General features: G+C 39.5%; 1 protein-coding gene across 4 annotated transcripts in view; it reads left to right on the top strand.

Annotated features, from left to right (window-relative positions):
• Positions 1-221: 221 nt before the first annotated feature.
• Positions 222-21,006, top strand: part of DDX6 (DEAD-box helicase 6) — a 33,997-nt gene continuing 13,212 nt past the window's right edge. The window contains exons 1-8 of one of the 4 annotated variants that reach the window (XM_027578841.2): positions 222-315; positions 3,666-4,137; positions 7,147-7,210; positions 8,130-8,234; positions 16,703-16,832; positions 17,923-18,069; positions 19,343-19,437; positions 20,522-20,644. In XM_027578841.2, coding sequence (XP_027434642.1) covers positions 3,938-4,137; positions 7,147-7,210; positions 8,130-8,234; positions 16,703-16,832; positions 17,923-18,069; positions 19,343-19,437; positions 20,522-20,644 — 864 coding nt within the window. In that variant the 5' untranslated portion in view covers positions 222-315; positions 3,666-3,937. Of the gene's footprint in view, positions 316-741; positions 854-958; positions 1,062-1,153; positions 1,496-3,665; positions 4,138-7,146; positions 7,211-8,129; positions 8,235-16,702; positions 16,833-17,922; positions 18,070-19,342; positions 19,438-20,521; positions 20,645-21,006 lie in introns of those variants that run through there. The other 3 variants (XM_027578837.2, XM_027578838.2, XM_027578839.2) reach the window with 3 other exon arrangements.

The following is a 21,006-nucleotide window of genomic DNA, read 5'->3' as shown; positions in this document are numbered from 1 at the left end:
AAGACTCGCTCTCGGCCGCCTTCTGGTTCCTATTTCCAGAAGTGACTCCTTAGCAGCTTTCCCTTCCTGTCGAGGAGGCCGGCTCCCCGCGCCGCGTCTGGGAGGCTGGCCCTCCGGGGCCGGGAGGGTCGCAGTCCCGGGCCGTCGCGCCCCCCCTTCCGGCCCCCCCCCCCCCCCCCCCCCGGCGCGCGCCGGCGCCTCCGGACCACTAGTTCGGCGCGTTCCTGGACCGAGGCGCACCCGGCGGGGCTCGTCCGCGCCCCCTCCCCGCCCCCCGGGCCTGCGGCAGCCTCCGCGGCCCGCGCGGGACGTCAGGTCAGCTCTCTCGTCCACCGAGTCGCGACTCGGACGCCTCGTTCTCGGAACGCGTCCTTGCTCGGGAACAAGCAGCTCCTCCTCTGGTCACAACCCCCGCTTTCCACTTGCGGGGGGCGAGGGCAGGGCGGACTCTTCCCGGCCACCATTCCCCACTCATTTCTCCTCGGCTGTGAAAAAGCTAGCCCTCCTTCCCACTCAGAAAGGAACCCGTATTTCCCCTTCGAGTCTCCGTCACCGGGGCCCCCAGTCGGTGTGAGAGCACAGCCGTCCATTTTCTCCTCAGGGAGGCTCCCCGGCCCACATTCCTCCGGCCGCGAAGCCGGTGAAGCCGCGACAGCGCGGCGGCGCCGGCAGCGGCGGAGCTCCCGCCATCTTGCGTGGAGGAGGAGCCGCGGCCGCCGCCATGCGGACAGGCAGGGGGAGGGGGAGAGGAGGGGGAGGGGGCGGCGGGCGAGCGGGGGAGGGGCAGAGCAGCCGAGTTAGCTCAGCCCGGGCGGCGACTCCGGCGGCGCCATGAGAGCGGGCAGCGGCGGAGGTAGGGCCGGGCGGCCGGGAGAGCCGGCGGGCGCGGGCGGCCCTGCGGTGCGGCCCCCGGAGCGGGGCGGGGGCGGGAGGAGGAGGCAGAAGCGAGGGGCCGGGTGGGGGCGGGTGGAGGTTTCCGAGGAGGAAGGAGCCGCCGCCATTTTGGGAGCTTCGAGTCAACAATAAAGGACCGAGGGTGCCGAGCGGGAGTGGCCTCGGTGGTAGGACTCGGGCCCCAGCTGCGGGGAGTGGGGTGAGGTGGTGGGGTCGAGGTCAGCGGTGCGGTCGGGGCCGCGGGAAGCCCTTCGGCCAGCGGGTGGGGGGGGCGCTTTGAGGCGGAGGCCTGAGGCCTGGCCGGGCCCCTGGGAGGAAGGAGGGCGGCGGGCGGCAGCCGTGTGAGGTGGGGGCGCCTGAGAAGAGTCGAATCTGGGAATGTCGTGCGCGGAGGGGTCCGGAGAAGGAGCGGGCGAAGTACTCAGAGGAGCTTAGTGGAAGACGAGGGGATGTGGGACCACAGAGGCGGCAAGGACTTAGGGGGATGGTGGAGGTTATAGGGTACGAGGCGGCCCTATAGGGGGCGGCAGGGATTTGCAGTGTCGGAGGGCTCGTTTTGGAAGAGGACCCGCTGCTGCTTGCTTGGAATAAGGCCTCGTAGGTCGGTAACAAGAGGGTGATTCTGGAGCCCCCGAGTCGTGAAGGAAAAGTGGGGGCTTTCTGACTTAAGGGTTTCTCTTTGGGGCCTTATAGGGGGAGTCCCTATTGTTTCCTGCCCGCGGAGTTGGTTCCCTGCTCTTGTGGCGCAGCTGCGATTATAGGGCACCATCCCTTTTGTTTATGGTCACAGGGGGCTGACTAGAAGTGGGTGGGTGGGGGAGTGCGTTTTGGGGGAGCAAGAAATTATTGCCCCAGAGTTACGGGGCTCAAATCATTGGCTTGTTTCTTTACCTCATCGCTCACTCCCTTTTCTCTACCACAGTCCCTTTTTCCCTTCAGAATAAAACAGTCCCTCCAACTTGCAGACCAAGCTTAAGAGAAACTGCGCTGCATTTGCAAACAAAAGCTCTTGTCTGACATGACGATAGTGTTTTGGGTGTGAAACTGTCACTTGCTAACTACAATCTGGGAAGTGCTGTAATTAACTCCGCAAGGGGCTCCTCCCAACTAGTCTACGTTTCGTTAGTATTTTTGAAAATGTAGAATGTAACTTGCAAGTCTAAATTGGGAAGGGGTAGGAGGAATATTTCCTTCTCTGAGACATAAAGCTGCAGTGCAGGTTTCGGTTCAAGTAAGAAGGGAGTAATAGACACATTTTGGATCTAGGGAGATAGGAAGTCTTATATTAAGAGCTCAAGGGACAATAATGATATCTTTTAATCTTTAGAGGTTACCCTCTTCATCCTTAGTGGTTGGCAACAAACAAGTCTTGTGTGAACTCCGTGATATTGTTGATCATAATATAAACCTGTCAATACAGGAAACCATTTACCACCTTGAACTAAAATTAGGTGGCTGTTAACCACGGTCTGCGTAAGACATCATATTCTAAGAGACTTAGAAATAATACAGCTTTGTGTATGTGATAATTAGGATTTGCTTCTGAGCAACTTTATTTTCAGTTTTTAAAAAAGACATAACCAGTTGTCTTTTAGAAAAGATTTATTGCTTTGGAATCCTTGGTGTTTGGCAAAAAGAGAAAAAAATCACCATTAATAAACTAGTGTATTTTTTGGTAAGAAATATAAAGGAGTTGAAAAAGAACAAACCCAGCAGAGGAATAGGAGTCCCTTATTTTCTGGCCTTTGTAAATTGTTTTTATTTACTGCATTTCAAAATAATTCGATTTTGGGAATAATTGAAAATGGCAGAGATTGGCCAATTCTTTTTTAAAACAACTATTAGTACTCTGGGTTTTTTGGAAAGTTTGGTTAAAGTTACTAGTGTCTTTTAGTCTTTCACAGATTTTTAAACAGGCAATTTCCTTTTTGTGTCTTTATAGATATTTTTAATAACAGCAAATATTTTAAGTTAGGATACACTTTTTGAAAAGTTATTGAAATGTATGTAGCTAATAGTTTTTTAATATTCAGATTTTTATTAAGGGAGCTGAAGATTTTCTTGACTTTCTCAAGCGAAAGATTTTGACATGTAGACATGTGTTATCTCTTAACTGCTTCAGTTGTTTTAAGGGGCAAAATTTAAGAGAGAAAATAATTTATTTTTCTTCATAAAGTTGAACCTCCATGGTTGAAATTCATAAAGGCACAAATGTGGTTTTTTTCCTGAAAGCATAAAGTTAAGTCAAAAGCTCACTTAATTTCAAGAATTCTCAGTTGCTGTCAGAAATAGGAAAAAAAAAATTGTCTTGCCTTGTTCCAAGGTATGTAGATTTACATTAATAAAATTGTGTGATACTTCATTGAGTTGTAATGCAATTAAGTGTAATGAATCATTGACTTTTAGAGGTGGCAGGGACTTTTAGAGAATTCATCAGGGAGGAAACTGAAAGGAAGAGATTGCCATTTGACAGCTAATGCTAATTTAATCACAGTATCTTTCTACCTCATCTTCTCTGGGTTACTTTGAACTGACAATTTAAAATGTTTGAGATTGGTCTCAGTTGGCTTGGGGTTTTTTTTGTTTTGTTTTGTTCTTTTTGAAGCAGTTCATCTTTTTGTGTCTCTTCCTAGCCTGGCTAGGGTTTTAGTCTAAGTACATCTGTATTCTTATTTCTTAAATAGAGTGATTTCCTCTAAAAGGGTTCTTTTAAAAGGGAAAGTTTTTTTTACTCTCCTGTATTTGCTAATTAAGCTTTCTCTTTGTTTCAGATTGAAGTGAGTGAATTCAGATATATAACAACCTTGTTAGAGGGCTTTTTAAAAAATAAAAAGTTGATTCGGTGCATGAGAGCAAGTTACTGCTGCTTACCGTTCAGAGACTTACAGGTGCTTGCCTGCATTGCAATAAAGGACTCATATATTGAGCAAGACTTATATTTATCTCTTCGTTTTGGAGAGCCTAATAAACTGTTATTACAGTTTCTCTACTGACTTTCAAAAGTTTTGAAGTTTGAAAGAGACATCTTTACGATTAATACAGCATGAGCACGGCCAGAACAGAGAACCCTGTTATAATGGGTCTATCCAGTCAAAATGGTCAGCTGAGGGGCCCTGTGAAGCCCAGTGGTGGCCCCGGAGGAGGGGGCACACAGACACAGCAACAAATGAACCAGCTGAAAAATACCAACACAATCAATAACGGCACTCAGCAGCAAGCACAGAGTATGACCACCACTATTAAGTAAGTGTTAGAATAAATAATAAACACTTGGGAGACCAAGGAGATACCTTTTTGCTACTTTGTTGACTACTTTAAACCTTATTTTAACCATTTTGTTTGCAAAGAAAAGACATTGTTTTATGGTGGGTGGGTATTTGCAATTGAATAATGTATTTTTGTCATAGTTCAGGTTCATTAACAGATACAGATGATATATATTATCTTTGTATATATTACTTTTTGAAACATTTCTGGCTTTCATAATTAGCTCAGATTCATCCTTTTTTTTAGCCAGTATGGCTTTTTCTAGTGTTATAACGGTACCTTACCCTAGTTTAAATGGCAGTTAAAGCCAATTTCAGGTTTTTGAATTTAAAGACTGGCCCAGCCTTCTGAATTCAAACATACTCACTGATAGAAAATTTATCCATGACTTTTTTTCTTAATTTAAGATTATGGAACTTTAGTTTTCTACTTTAAAAAATATATATATTTCTCCTTTTACACGCACACAAAATTATAAGCTGTTACATATCAGGGTTTTCAAGATTTGAAATCCTGGAAATGCATGGAACGGAATAGTCCCGAGTCCCTTTGACTCTAAAAACTTAAGAGCCTCATCTTACTACAGAATATTTTTTCTTGTAAATATGCTGTTTGTCATCTAAGTGTACACTTTAAATTATTACTGATAACTATCACTCTATGAAGATTCAGTTAATAGAAAATTAACATTGAAGATTCTTGACCCCATTTCACATTTTGACTTCATTGTTAAAATCTAGCCATAGAGATTGATTTATTCTCTTGAAATCTTCATATGAAATCTCTCATTAGAATAGTGATGCTAAGAATTCCCATTCTCTCTGGGTCACTGAACTAAAGTGTGTATTATAGTAAACCTAGGTCTTTTCCATGCCTAAAAAGCACTTCCTAAAGAAAAGTAGCACTTAAAAACTACCGGAATAACATAGACATGGTTACTTGAATGTGGTTTGCTAGTGACCTCTAAATTAATTTCTATTGGAATTGGTTTGGTCATTGTGAGAATTGGTATTAATGCGTATTCTGTTATTTTTTTGCATATTTTAAAGCTTTAATTAGTATAGAAATCAAGAATATTCTCTAAATTGTAGTTTGTCTTGACAAAATATGAGTAGGCTAGCAAAATTCAGGCTATTTTTAAACATAAAGCTGTGTTACTTCATTATTTTCTACTTAAATTCTGATTTCAGGCAATAGGATTTTGCTTTTTCTTTTTTGGTCTGCCTGGGATTAATGGGTTCTTTTTCATTCTGTGGGTTCTTTAAATCTCAGTTGTTTTTTTTTTTAATCTGTCATCTCTTCCATGAAGGCTTCTAGATTGCGTCACTGTCTTCAGAACTCTTCTAATACTTAATCTCTATCACTTATTTTCTCATTTTAAATAGTTGGGGTCTTTTAACTCCTAAGGTTATAAATTCCTTGTGGTAAGATTTTCCGTTGTATTTCTGTATTTTTATTCACTTTATATTGAATTTGACAATGGCAAGCTGGCATACTAGGATATTCAACTGACATTTTTGCTCAGAAACTTTGGTGTGTTAATTATAGGCAGAGGTGAAAGGCTTTGATACCCATGGAATTGGTAGCAAATAGTTATCTGTGTTAGAGTATCTTAAATTATATGGGACCTAGCTTTAAGTAAAGTAAGTGCTTCTCTTTCTAAATCGAGACTCTTTAAGATGTTTTGGGGGCTCTGATTATGTAAGAGTCGCTGTAATGAAATCAGTGAAAACTTCTATTAAAGATGACATTGACCATTTTTTTCCCATTAGATGCTTTGAGTATTATTTGAGGTTTTTACCTGACCAAAAAGAAATTTGGTTTCAGCATTCTCAGTAAAAAAAAGAGAGATAGTCATTAACAGCTAAAACTGAGTTCTTTTTTTTTTAAGATTTTATTTACTTGAGGGGGGGTGGTGCTGAGGAGAGAGCCCGATGTAGGGCTCAGTCCAGGACCCTGAGACCATAACCAGAGCCAAAATCAGATGGTTGACCAGCTGAGCTACTCAGGCACCCCCTGAGTTCTTATTTTGCCAGGAACTATTCCTAGTGCTTTATGTAAATTATTTGATATAATTCTCAACCCCCTTTATGTATGAGAGAATTGGAGGCTTAGAAAAGTAACTGCTGCAAAGTCACAAAAATAATAAGTAATTAGAGCCTGACCTCAGGTCTGAAACTTTAGAGCCCTTGGTTTTAATTAGTCACCAAAAGTTAGAAACTCAGATGTTTACAGGAGACTGTGCCACATGGGAAGGTACTTGCTTTATCTAAAGGAGTCTACTGCTTGATTTAAGCTCCTGGTTATTGGGGCGCCTGGGTGGCTCAGTCGTTAAGCGTCTGCCTTCAGCTCAGGTCACGATCCCAGGGTCCTGGGAACGAGCTCTGCATCAGGCTCCCTGCTCAGCGGGAAGCCTGCTTCTCCCTCTCCCACTGCCCCTGCTTGTGTTCCTGCTCTCGCTATCTCTCTCTGTCACATAAATAAATTAAAATCTTTTTTAAAAAAAAAAAAGCTCCCAGTTACAAACTGTTGATATGCAGAAGTTTGGAACTTGCTAAAGCTTCCTTTTTTTTTTTTTTTTTTTATTTCCAAGAAAAGCCAGAATCTGGACTTTTATATGAAATCTCCTCATTTTTAACTGTTGGCAACTAATTTAAATTAAAACACACTAATGTCAAACAAAACACAGGGGTTACCAGTTTGGACAACAGTTGCACTGTATACTACACTGCTTCTCTTAAGAGGATGGATGCATTATTCCCTTCTATTCTTGATTTTTTTTTTTAATCCTCTAGATTGTTCTTTTGTGAGAATAGTTTTTCTAATGCTGTTTATTTCTGTTAACTATATTCCAAAGTATATGGCAATATATTAAACTTGCTGTGCTTTTTAGAACTTAATTGTAATTGTGGTGAATCATCTTTGTATTATTAGAATAGTGATGCTAAGAATTCTCATGCTTCAATTTTACTATATTCTCTGTAGACCTGGTGATGACTGGAAAAAGACTTTAAAACTCCCTCCAAAGGATCTAAGAATCAAAACTTCGGTAAGTTGATTGTAAAATTCAAGGGGCAAAATGGTGTGGAAACTCCAAAAGTGAAGTAGTTACTTAATAACAGGCACTGTGTGTTTAACTCTTCTGTTGAAGTGGTTGACATTGTATGGATCATATATGATGAACTGCCAAAATTTTTCACTGTTTGGAGTATTATATTAATACAGTAACGTGTGTCTGTATTTTAAATACTGTATTTATACATCTGTATATTTCATCTAACTTTGATGGAGTATTTTCATTGTTTGCAAAGCATTTTCTCAAAATTCTCTTATGCTCCCAGCAATTACAGTAAGATTCAGGTTAGGTATTATCCTTGTTTTGTGGATGAGGACAAGGAAGTTGAGAAATTCGTTCTCTTAGCCCAGTGTTCCCAACTAGGGGTGATTTTTGTCCCTTAGTGGGCATTTAGCAGTAGCTAGAGACATTTTTGATTATCACAGCTTGTTAAACTCCATGAGGGGGATGCTACAGGATGGCCCCTTACCACAGAGAATTTTCTGGCCTAGTGTCAGTAGTGCTAAGTCTGAGAAATCACAATTATTTACAATAGGATATTTGCAGGCAATGAGTGGTGGAGCTGCAGTTTGACTTCACATCTTGTGATTTGTAATTCACAGCATGATGCTTTACATAGAAATAACAGTATTCAACCAGTCTTCAGGAGAATATGACCACAGGGTGGCCTTTCCCTAAAACATTTTTTAAGTGGGCCTGTGTGTGTTAAAGAGTGGTTATTCCTTAGGAATACTTGAAATATAGACCAAGACAGAGAACTCATTTGCATATATTTATATTTTAAATGGGGTAGAGGAAGAATTAAGTCTCAAACTTTCTTAGGCATAGTAACTACAAAAGGAACACAGTTGTACTTTATTATTTTGTTGTCTTATTTGCTTTGTTTGACTAGGATGTGACCTCCACAAAAGGAAATGAGTTTGAAGATTATTGTTTGAAACGGGAGTTACTGATGGGAATTTTTGAAATGGGCTGGGAAAAACCATCTCCTATTCAGGTATGTTTTCCCTTTTCATCCACATGTGATGTTATGAGTTAAACATTCCATACTTTTTGATCTGTGTGAATGATATAATTAGCATTTTTCTCATGTATACAAGTGCACATACACACTTTCTCTGAACCATTTAAAGATAAGTCACAAAATCATGGCCCATTACTTCTAAATATTTCAGTGTGTATTTCCTAAGAAACAGGACTTTTTCTTTTTGAGTAAGCTCTGTGCCCAACGTGGGGCTTGAACTCACGACCCTGAGATCAAGAGTTGTATGCTGTACCAACTGAGCCAGCCAGGCGCCCCTGGGGATGTTTTCTTGTGTAACCATAATACAGTTATCTTTGGTCAATTTAACATTAATACAGTATTTTTGTCTTTTCTGTCATTTGTATTCTAATTTTTAAATGACCCCAAAATGTCCTTTAGAACATTATTTTTTTCTTTTCTGTACAGGATGCCTCCTTAGATCAGGTATTGCGTTAGTTAGTTAGGTCTCTCTCAAGTAAATAAAATCTTTAGAAGAAAAAAAAATAGAGCCCTTTTTTTCCTAATAGAATATTCCTCATTTTGGGTTTGTGTCATGTCTCCATGCGATTAGCCTCAAGCTATGCATTCTTAGCCAAACTGCTGTAGAAGTTACGTTATGGCCATCTCAAGCCACCACATTTGGAGGTATACACAGTGTCCATCTATTTCTCATTGGTGAATTTAATTTTGATTATCATCTCAAGGTGGTATCTGATTTTTCTACTGTATAATTGCTTTTCTCCCCCTTCCCTTGAAACTAATAAGCAGTCTGTGGGAAGCACTTTTAAGACCATGCAGGTATCTTACTCTTCCATCAAAATTTCTCCCTAGTCTTAGCATCCATTGGTGATTCTTGCATGATTTGATCTTTACTCTGATAGATTATGATGCATTTCCAATGCTAGCACTCCTTCCACATTTGGCCTTGTAAAGAAGAGCCTTCCCTGGGGCACCTGGGTGGCTCAGTTGGTTAAGTGACTGCCTTCAGCTCAGGTCATGATCCTGGAGTGCCAGGATCGAGTCCCACATTGGGCTCCCTGCTCAGCGGGAAGTCTGCTTCTCCTTCTGACCCTCGCCCCTCTTGTGCTTTCTCTCTCTCAAATAAAGAAATAAGGTCTTAAATTTAAAAAAAAAAAGCCTTCCCTATCCTTTCATGTATTTGTATATTATCAGTGTGGACTCACAAATTCCCCCCCCAATGGTATTTTTATGGTCAAATTGTCCCATTTTTGGCCATTGTGAGTTCCTTCAGGCTGGTCCCTGTGTTTTTATAATGTACACGCACCTGCTTTTTTTCTGATAGACTATTTTTTTAGAGCAATATTAAGTTCACAGCAGTTGTAGAGATTTCCCATAAACCCTGGTCCCCACTCATGGATAACCTTCTCCATTATCAACATCCCTCACAAGAATGGTGCATTTATTACAACTAAGGAACCTCTATTAACATCATCCAGAGTTTGTTATTTATATTAAGGCCCACTTTTGGCATTGTACATTCTGTGGGTTTGAACAAATATGACATGTACTCATCATTGTGGTATAGACAGAATCGTTTCACTGCCCTAAAAACCCTCTGTGCTCTGCCTATTCACTCCTCACCTCCCCCACCCCCTTTATTTTTCTTGAGTACTTCCTTTTTTTGGTATATCATGATGCTGAGCTTATCTATACCTATCTTGTCCTAGCCTTGGAATCAGCCGTTTCTCCGAGGAGCCCTGCTTAGTGGGATAGTAGTATTAGAAACTTAAATCTGCATAGTGCATACACTCTTTGCTCTTCGGCCCTTTCGGTGAAAAGAAAAGGAAATATATGTATGTAGACATATGTATATGTATCTACATACACGTAGACATAAACACACATTAATTAAAACTGTTAAACCGAAGCTGTAATAAGAACAAACCCTGTGACATCATTGAGTATTTTTTCATTGAGCAAACATGTACTGAGTAACCTAGAAAATGTTAGAGACTGGAGATGTTTTTATGAACAAGACAGGGTTCCTGCCCTCACAGTAGGTGGATAAGACAGCTAATCGTACAGATAATTTCAGTGTGCCCCTTTGTAGTTGAAATTGCATATATATGTAGCCATTAGAAGAAGTGATTCATATTCCAAGCAGAGAACACTGGGGTAGTGGTTGCCTAGGGGTTTTCACCTTTGTTTGCCTTTGTGGACAAATTAAAGAAGTTTATTATGGCTGAGAAAGTATCGAGATAAGGTTATACATCACCAGATAGGCAATTTGAGTGCATATATTGAAAACATTTTGTAATTTACTTTTCTGTAATGTAGTTCATGTTAATCCATTTTATTTACAGGGATGAAAAGTTTCATGAGAGCCTTCTACTGTAGGGACTATATCATTCAACTTTGTATCTCCAGTACTTAGCAAGGTGGATGGCAGGAAATGGGCCCTCAGATGTTCAGTGGTATTTAGAATGCTTTGGTGAAATTATGGTTGACATGTCTGCAGGTTAACTTGGTCTATAGAACTATTGAAGAACTAGTCTTGCAGTCAGACTGCCCACGTTGAATCCCAGCTCCACTCCTTTATAAGTTGATTATTTGAGTTATCTCTCTAAGCCTCAGTTTCCTGGCCTATAAAATTGATATAATAGTATATATCATAGAGGAGTTGTGAAGATTAAGTGAGGTAATTCATTTTAGTATGCTTGGTATAGTGCCTAGTAGATGATAAATGCTCTATAATAGTTATGGGTTATTACTCCATATGGTAGTTTTATCAAAAAAGGCGATGGTGAGGCAAGAAGGAATAAATGCCCCTGCTTTCCCCAAAAAAAAAGAAAAAAAAAGATTGGTTCACTTAGCAAACTTAATTCATTTTCTTTTTTTAAGATTTTATTTGGCGGGGGTGAGGGGCAGAGGGAGAAAGAGAAACCCAACCAGACTCTGCGCTGAGCACAGAGCCCAACGTGGGGCTTGATCCCATGACCCCAAGATCACGACCCAAGCCGAAACCAAGTTGGATGCTCAACCGACTGTGTCACCCAGGTGCCCCTAGCTGACTTAATTCTTTTTTCTTTTTCTTTTTTTTTTTTAAGATTTTACTTATTTATTCATGAGAGACAGAGAGAGCGAGAGGGAGGCAGAGGGAGAAGCAGGCTCCCAAGGAGCAGGGAGCCCGATGCGGGACTCGATCCGAGGACCCTGGGATCATGACCTGAGCCGAAGGCAGACGCTTAACCATCTGAGCCACCCAGGCGCCCATGTATTAAAATTTTAAAATTGACTTTGTTATTTGCACTTTCAGTATTAGTATAACATATAGGCAGTTATCTTTCCAGCCACTTTACCAGTCTCATATTTAGCTTTTTCAGTAAAGTAGAAATAAGTAATGTCCCTCATGGGGTTTTTGTGAGGAGTAAATGTAACATGTAAACAAAATGTTTTGAAATAGCAAAGCAGTGTGCGAACATAAAGTATTATTTTAGGTATTTAAGACCACCATTCACATTGTCTTTTTCTTCCTTTTGTTTTGCCCAAAATCTGGGAAAAACACAAGATGTTCCTTAGAATTATTCAGTGTAATAAACTGTAAATATTAGGATTTTAGAACCAAAAAGAAACGAAATCCTATAGTAAAATCTAACCTCATGACTGGCCGCCTTCTGTTCATTCTGTTCTTAACTACTTTCCTTGTTTTCCTGTTGTTTTTAAGGTATTATCTTCCATAGTTCTTAGTTTACAGTTCTACCCAGGCATTTTTTTTCCCAAATACAGAAGCCTTCTTGATCAGATGGGTGTCCTCTGCATTTGAGTCTTTTTTAGGAGATGGTGAAATTTTATTGGCTGTAAGATTATTGGACAATGAGGCACTTAAAATTATATCCTCCAAAAAGAATATTTTACACTGACAGGCTGGAACCAGATATACTACAGCTTGCCCCCACACATCTTTCTTTGGTGTAGCCATCTGTGACTCTAGTTCTGGTTCTGAATGCTATGCTCCATAGCTAGCATAACTTTGCCACCCTAAAGGCATACCCTTATATGAGCGCAGACTTCTTTGGCCTAAGAACCTGTTTTATTCTGCTTAACATTATGAAACCTTACAGAGTTGGCCCTTGAACAACAAGGGTTTGAACTGCAGATTTTTTCTATGGTATGTAAATGTATCTTCCTTATAACTTTCTTAGTATTTTTTTCTCTAACTTCACTTATTTACATATATAAAATGTGTTATTTTGTATGTTAATTTACATTAATGTAAATATATGACTATTTATGTTTCCAGTAAGGCTTCCAGTCAGCAGTAGGCTATTAGTAGTTAAGTTTTAGAGGAGTCAAAAGTTATATGTGGATTCTCGATTGTGTGGGGTGTCAGTGCCCCTAACCCCCACGTTCAGGGCTCAACTGTATTAATTTTGCAGTGATTGACAACTCTTACTGCTTCCAGACCCTAGGCGCAACTTTTGAAGACTTTGTAGATAAGATAATGATGAAATGGCAGGTAGTCCATTATTGAGGGAAACATGGGAGTTCGTATTGTTGGCAACAAAATTTCACATCATGGTCAAGAATCTCAACTACTTTGAGAAATTATTTTGTCAACCAGGTTTAATAAGAATTAATAGTTTATTGTTGATAGGAATTACAGCATTCTTAATCCTTTGTAAATCATTTCTCTGGCTAACATGGATTTCTTATTATAGGAATTGTTTTCCTAAGTTTGCAAAAAAAAAAAAAGTCTTTAAATGCATTTCCTCATTAGTTATTGTGGTAAAATTGGGGTGTGTTCCTTAAGTTAGAGATATTTTTGAAATTAATTATCTTCCATATCCTTTTTTCTGGGCAGCAGTAGATAGATACCTGTGACAACCATTGCTATCTCCTCCACCATACTCATACTATTTTTTCCCCCTGAAATTAAGATTCGTAAGGTCACCTGGCCCGAGGAGGTAAAAAGAAACTACTGCCCTAAATGGGGACCCCTGGGTGGCTCAGTCATTAAGTGTCTGCCTTCAGCTCGGGTCATGGTCCCGGGGTCCTAGGATCGAGCCCTGCACTGGGCTCCCTGCTCCGTGGGAAGCCTGCTTCTCCCCCTCCCACTCCCCCTGCTTGTGTTCCCTCTCTCTCTGTCAAATAAATCTTGAAAAAAAAAAAAAAAAAACAGCTAATGGGGCAATTTTCAGCTTTTTAGGTACCACACTTCTGTCAGATGCTTCTCAGTACTAAGAAATTGGAAGGTATACTGTGCTTTCGTTGTAAGCAACAAACCAACTTGGGCTAACTTTAGCAAAAGGAAATTTATTGAATGTCAGAGGAGTTCACAAGAGTGAGAAAAGTCACACTTGGAATTGACCAAGGACTGAGGCAGCTCTGAAGGGCTTTCTAGGAAGTTACAGATTGTTACAGGATGTACTATAACAATTTAAATTCTTAGAAGGGAGCATGGAGCTGGCCTGGCTTCAGTTGAAGTCTCCCATTTAGCTGGGGAGGTTGCCTAGACTATCCAGTGGGTGGGGGACATGTAATTCCTCAGAAGAAAGTTAGGGTGCTATTAGGAAAGGGAAAATGGATCCTAGGGTAGCCAAAACACAACAAATACTTAGTGGGTCATTTCCACCTTAGAGTGGAACATGGCCTTGGAGAGGTAAGGTGGCGGAATCAGACCTCAGGATTGTGGTGGGGTTGTCATGGGTTTGGTAACTTGACTAAGATAAAAATCACATATCACACAATTTACACATTTAAAGTGGCTCAGTCGTTAAGCATCTGCCTTAGGCTCGGGTCATGATCCCAGGGTCCTGGGATCGAGTCCCACATCGGGCTCTCTGCTCAGCGGGAAGCCTGCCTCTCCCTCTCCCACTCCCCCTGCTTGTGTTCCCTCTCTCTCTGTGTCTCTCTCTGTCAAATAAAGTCTTTAAAAAAATAAAAATAAAAAAGTATACAATTAAGTGGTTTTTAGTATATTCACAGTTGTGCAAATCAATTTTAGAACACTTTCACTAAAAAGAAACTGCTTTAGCAGTCTCCCCCCTCATTTTCCCCTAGCCCTAACCAACCACTAAGCTACTTTCTGTCTCTATGGATTTGCCTTTTCTGGACATTTCATATAAATGGAGTCATATGTGGTTTTTTTGTGAGTGACTTCTTTGACTTAGCATTTTTTAGGGTTCATCCATGTTGTAGCATGTATTAGTACTTCTTGTCTTTGTATTGCTGAATAATAATTCCATTGTATGGCTATACTACATTTGGTTTATCAGTTGATAGGGTTGTTTCTACTGCTAGCTGTTTTGAATAGTGCTATGAACATTCACATACAAGTTTTTGTGTGGGAATGTTTTTATTATAAAACAAAAATACCTAACTTGAAAGGATATAAATAACAAAGTATCTGAATCAGCACACAGTTTTTAGTTTTTAGCTTCCTACCTTCTTTCTTTTCTCCCTGGTAGCTCCCATGATTTCCTCTTGGGTTTCACAGTTGTCTGAGCCTGACTTGAATTCTCTTTCATCATATTACATAATCTTCCTAGCAAACAGTGGTAAGAGACAGTGTGGATGTGTTGAATTCCCTGACTGCTCACCATATGGGGCAAAATATCAGTGTATCTTAACTTAGAGACTAGCTTACTTACTTTTTTTTTTTAAAGAAACCTTATCTTTAAACAGTTTCTATAGAGCATAAACCCTATCAGAGAGTGCAAGGGAATAGAAATTAGTGGTCTTAATCTAAGTTAGAAGGTGAACCCAAAATGGGAATTAGGATACCCTTAAGCTAGTTCTAACCTGCCTCACTTCATTCAAAAGTTTTCTTTTCTTTTTTTTTTTTTTTTTAAGTTTTATTTATTTGAGAGAGAGAATGAGAGAGAGAGAAAGCACATGGGGGGGGAGGGTCAGAGGGAGAAGCAGACTCCCTGCTGAGCAGGGAGCCCGATGCGGGACTCGATCCCGGGACTCCAGGATCATGACCTGAGCCGAAGGCAGTCGCTTAACCAACTGAGCCACCCAGGCGCCCAAAAGTTTTATTCTTTTAAAGAACCTGACTTGAGAAGTCATTGGGAGGCCCTTGGAGACCACCTAGCCTTTTATTCTGCTATAGAACTGAGTAGTGTGCAAGTAGCCTATTTAAAAACCATGGAAGAAAATGAACCCATGGGGGTAATAAGCCCCCAGAGCAACTGTAGATTAACAGAGTTGACTCAAAGTAGGAAGGAAGAGATTAAGACCCAAAGGGGCAAAGCCAAGGATTTTTTCGTTTGGCCTGCTTTATTATAATCAGACTGTTTAATGCTGGTTATAGGAACAGAAGGTAACAAGAGTATTGTCATTGGACCATTTTTACAATTCTGGGAGCTGTGTTTCTTTTTCTGATCATATGGAACCCTTCTGACCCCTGTGATGGGTTCTAGGTAGGATGAGTATTATGGTGGAAAATGCAAGTCATGATGCTTATTAGATGTTGCTGTAATAACGATTTTAAAGTGTTAGAGAGAGTTCTTTTGGTCATTAGCTTAAGTATAGAAATGATGTTACAGTGATTATGAATCTCATTCCTAATTTACTTTCATAATTCTTTGGTTTTAGAAATTAAAATTAAAAATTCTAGTTTTAGAAATGGAAATGTTCTTATTCCTCCCTCTTTATACCTCTTCTGCCTATATATGTGTATGTGTATATGTGTATTTAATTAACAGTGATTTGGGAGAATCCTTTGCTATTGTTTAGGTAGCTTGTCCTAGTAGGAAATATTACCTTTGCAAAACACACGTGACAGAGAAAGCTAAATGTGAAAATGAAAAGTCACGCTCTGATGTGACCGTGGATTAAGATAACTGGAATAGAATTGAGCCTCCAATTGAGGACATTTCAGGACAGAGAAGTTGGATGTGAGCCATTGACATTGTGAGCTTATATGATACAATAAATCAGATAGGACCTGAAGTTAAACTTTTCCAGTTGATTCCTATTTTTTGCGAGGATGAGTTGTCAAAGCTGCAGTTTTTCATTGTGGTTAAATTGGCTTACTTGTCTCAAAACGTACAGTCTTCCTTTGTATTGTTCGTGCCATTTTTTTCTCCCACTTTTTCATTATGAAATGTCCTTCACTTTTTTTTCCTGTTTATTCAAATCCTATTTGTGTTAGCCCAGGTTCCTCTTCTTTGTTTTCTTTGCTGTACGTGCCCAGCTTCCTTAGACCTACACATTCTCACACATACAAATCCATATAGTTTTTATTACATTGGGATACAGTTTAATAATACACTATGAGCAGTTTCATAAATACTGGTTGATAATGATGGTGATGTTGACTGATGATTTACTTGGTCTCTGCCTAGTCTTATAAAATGCAAATGTGGGACACTTGAAAGCTGTACCAAAGAGGTATACCTCCAGTATATTTTAGAGAATAATTTGCTTATGTACTGTTTTTATTCACAAGTAATTTGCATCTTCTTGTCTCTTAGGAGGAGAGCATTCCCATTGCTTTATCTGGTAGGGATATCTTAGCTAGAGCAAAAAATGGAACAGGCAAGAGCGGTGCCTACCTCATTCCCTTACTTGAACGGCTAGACCTGAAGAAGGACAATATACAAGGTTAGTTTGTTTAAACTAAAAATGGCTGTTTTACTTTGGAGTTGTGTAGAAGATATTATCATTTCTTTTTATAATTTACATAATCTGGGGTTAGTATTTGGCCCAACTGTCTTATAAAGTACCCAGCTTTTGGGCGCCTGGGTGGCTCAGTCGTTAAGCATCTGCCTTCGGCTCAGGTCATGATCCCAGGGTCCTGGGATCGAGTCCCACTTCGGGCTCCCTGCTCGGTGGGAAGCCTGCTTCTCCCTCTCCCACTCCCCCTGCTTGTGTTCCCTCTCTCGCTCGCTCTCTCTTATTTATAAATAAATAAAATCTTAAAAAAGAAAGTACCCAGCTTTTTAAAAAGATTTCTGTTTTCAGAGGAGTTTTACATATTACACAGTTTTGATAGTATTCCCGTGAAATAGGCAAAATAAGTATTGCCTTATAGATAGGAAAGCAAAGATCATGAAGTTGTCCGACTTTGCTACTTACAAGGTGTGGAACTGAATTGTTTCTTGGGGCACCTGCATGTCTGCAAGAGCTCATGAACGTTTTCCTGTATAAAAGCCTTGTGGTTCTGGAATTTTTAAGAGCTTAGTAGGGAAGAAACAAGTTTCCATAGTTGTATGCAAAGTAAGCTTATAGTTAAATTTTGACCTCTAAAGCTTTTTCTGAAATTTTCATAAATTGATCTTGATCTGTAATCATTTCTCCCATTTTCCGTTTACCTATATTCATGTGATGTAAGTGGAACCTGGGCAGCAGGAGTTTCCTATTCAGGTGTTTAGTGAATCCCTTACTGAAATATTAAATTAATAAACCTTGAGCTAATGGTTGCCAAGTCAAAGAACCCTTTAAAGGTTTGTAACTAAGGAGTACCAGGTTTATAAAGCAGTGTTGCTGAGGAAAAGTCTAAAGCTAGAACACTGTAATGGGTTCTTTTTTTTTTTTTTTTTTTTTGTAAAGGAGATTGACTTATTTACCTTTTCAGAATTAGGCTTATTATGATTCAACTTTTTAATATGTCCTGAGCATCTAGATTGCAAGGGGCAGTATTTCTGTAGCTTATTACACTCTTAAAATACGTTTCTTTTTTTCTATTTTTCAGCAATGGTGATTGTTCCCACTAGAGAACTTGCTCTACAGGTCAGTCAAATTTGCATCCAGGTCAGCAAGCACATGGGAGGGGCCAAAGTGATGGCAACCACAGGAGGAACCAATTTACGGGATGACATAATGAGGCTTGATGACACAGGTAGGAAATGATTAAATGTGGCCTAGCTCTCCAAGTGTAATTACAGACAGGGGCGTTTCCTGAACTTACTAAAAGTTGTTTTTAAGAATTAAGGACCAGGGGCGGCAGCTGGGTGGCTCAGTCGGTTAAGCATTTGCCTTTGGCCTAGGTCATGATCCCTGGGTCCTGGGATCCAGCCCTGCGTCGGGCTCCCTGCTCAGTGGGAGCCTGCTTCTCCCTCTCCCTCTGCCTGCCTGCTTGTGCTCTCTGTCAAATAAATAAATAAAATCTTAAAAAAAAAAAAAAGACTTAAAGATCAGAAACACTGCCGTAGAAAAATGAATAAAGGAAATGACCATTCAAAAAAAAAAATTGATAGTAATTGAAAGGATATTCAACCTTGTTGGTAATTTTTTTAATGTAAATAAAAATAGATTGATACTGTATCTGTCCGATTGGCAAGGCTAAAAAAATATTAGTAACCAATGATAACTTTGAGAAGAAATAGGCTGTCTTGCAGTGTGAGGGTATAAATTGATACGATCTTTATGGTGGGCAGTTTGGCGTTGTGTTTTGAAATTATAAATGTGTATTTTCAATAATCTTTTCCTGAAGAAATACTAGGCAAATAAAGGGTTACTGCAGTGTGGTTTGTAGTACTGAAAAATTGGAATATCCTAAATGTCAGAGGGTTAAATACGTTGGGGTATAGTCTGAGTGGAATTCCACAAAGCTCTTAAACAGTGAAGCTGATCTGTATTTATTTTCATTGAGTTCTCCATGATACATCATTGAGTGAAAAAAGATAACACAAGCATGAAATCCCCTTATGTAAAATTATACATAAAGTTTGAGTTAGAATTTTATATATGGTTGTCATTTGGTAATTACTGTATACTTCATATTGCACGGTTATTTAAAATTATCTCATTTCATCCTTATAACAATCTTCTGAAGACCATTGCTCTAGCTTAGAGGCAAGCAACTGTATGAGATGCCTGGTATATCTTTGTTATTCATTGGGGATGGTTTTAAGACAAGTATTCCCCCCTTATTTGGAGCAGGTGATTTAGGAAGCTATTAGCCTGCCCCATGTAGGAGTGAAACAAGTATTCTCTGACCAACCTAAGATGAAATGAAAATCCGTGTCTTGAAACACATCTTTGCCTGTATTATTCCTGCCTCTACAAGTTTGTGATAAAATATGTACGATAAACCTTTACTGTATCCTCTTTGCCCAAGCTAAAATGAATGAGAATATATATATATATATATATATTTTAATCTTGTGTAGTGCACGTGGTGATAGCTACCCCTGGAAGAATCCTGGATCTTATCAAGAAAGGAGTAGCAAAAGTTGATCATGTCCAGATGATAGTATTGGATGAGGTAATGTCTCTTCATTTCTTTGTTTATAACTGCCAGTGAATAAAGCAAAAGCTCTTTGTGTTCGTGAACCTCTAGTAAATGCATGACTCTTGTCAATTCAAACTAAATCACTTATAAAACAAAACATGTTTGCCCTTTAAAGGCAATAGATGGTAGGCATTTTTAGGAGTAGTTCAGCCTAGTTGTCTTTTTCTTAGGGATGCCAGATTGTAAGTTTTGTTTTTATTTTTCAAGAAAAGGAGTTGTTGAATATCTCAAAGCCAAGTTCATTCTAAGTCTTTTTCCAATCAGTGCTACATCTTAAAAAGCATCTAATGTCTCTAACCCCTCATTTAGTATATCCTACTTTGTATTGTTTGTTTTTTTTTTTTGTCTCTGGTGTATTTGTTATCTCATCAGGTTGTAAGTGCCTTTTAAGAACTTACTGGACTCTACAGTTTTTGGATCTGGCAGTGTTTTTATACATACACTGTATCAGTGTTAATGTTTTGAAATAAAGTTATTTTTCTCTTTGGTTTGTGTTTTAGATAACTAGATCAGGTCGATCATAGTCTAATTCAGACAGGTTTTTTTATCTTTGAGTAAGGAGTGAGAATGTTTATTAGTCACTATGTGCTAGCACATGTTTTTTCATTTGCTTTTCACAACCACCCTGTAAGGTAGCAGTAATTTTAAAGTTGTGGAAACTGAAGTATTGGGTGGTTAAATAACTGAAGTGTATTGGGTGGTTAAATAATGTGCCAACATAGTTAATAAGTGAAGGAGGCAGGATTTCAACCCAGGTAGTTTGACTCTGCAGATTGTACTCTAAACCACGTACTGCCTTTAATGGAAATCACATTAAAATTTTGTTAGGGGAACAAGGACTGTTATCTGTCTAGGGTTTTCTCTTCCCTCTAGAATACGGTATTAGAGATTTTCCCCCTTTTGAATCACTGCAAATGTGTTTTGGTGCCTTTGGAGTAGGGAGTGTCATAGAGTATGGGTTACAGCCAGGAATATTCCCTGAATGCCCCTGCGGGGTAATGCCTTATTAACCTTGAACACTGATTGTTTTTGAAATTGTCTTTCCTTTGTACTGCAGGCAGATAAGTTGCTGTCACAGGATTTTGTGCAGATAATGGAGGATATTATTCTCACGCTACCTAAAAACAGACAGATTTTATTATATTCTGCTACTTTCCCTCTTAGTGTACAGAAGTTCATGGTGAGTATAAATCTGTACTTGGAAGCAGTGCCATTCATTCTGTTGCCCACGAGTATACCTTTATTCATAATTACATCTTGTTATCAGTTTATGCTGATTATTTCACATTTTTGGCTTTCCTGCCAGCTGATCAATTAAGGTTTCTTGTGCATAATTTAACTGTTTTTTTTTTTTTTTAAACAGTAATTTGATCAAATTCTTTATTCACTTAGCCTTTGGTGTCAGGCCGACATACAGCCATTGATATACTGGATAAATTGATTACATTGTAATTCTGTATACAAAGTACAAAATAGGAATTTAGCTACATATCTGAATGTTAGATTTTCTTTTATATGGTAACTTATTTCTTCTGTCTAGAT

This window comes from Zalophus californianus, chromosome 11 (genome assembly GCF_009762305.2).
Source record: "Zalophus californianus isolate mZalCal1 chromosome 11, mZalCal1.pri.v2, whole genome shotgun sequence".
Classification (NCBI taxonomy): Eukaryota; Metazoa; Chordata; class Mammalia; order Carnivora; family Otariidae; genus Zalophus; species Zalophus californianus.
The sequence above is the reverse complement of the archived record's forward strand: the minus strand, read 5'-3'. Positions and strand labels throughout refer to the sequence as shown.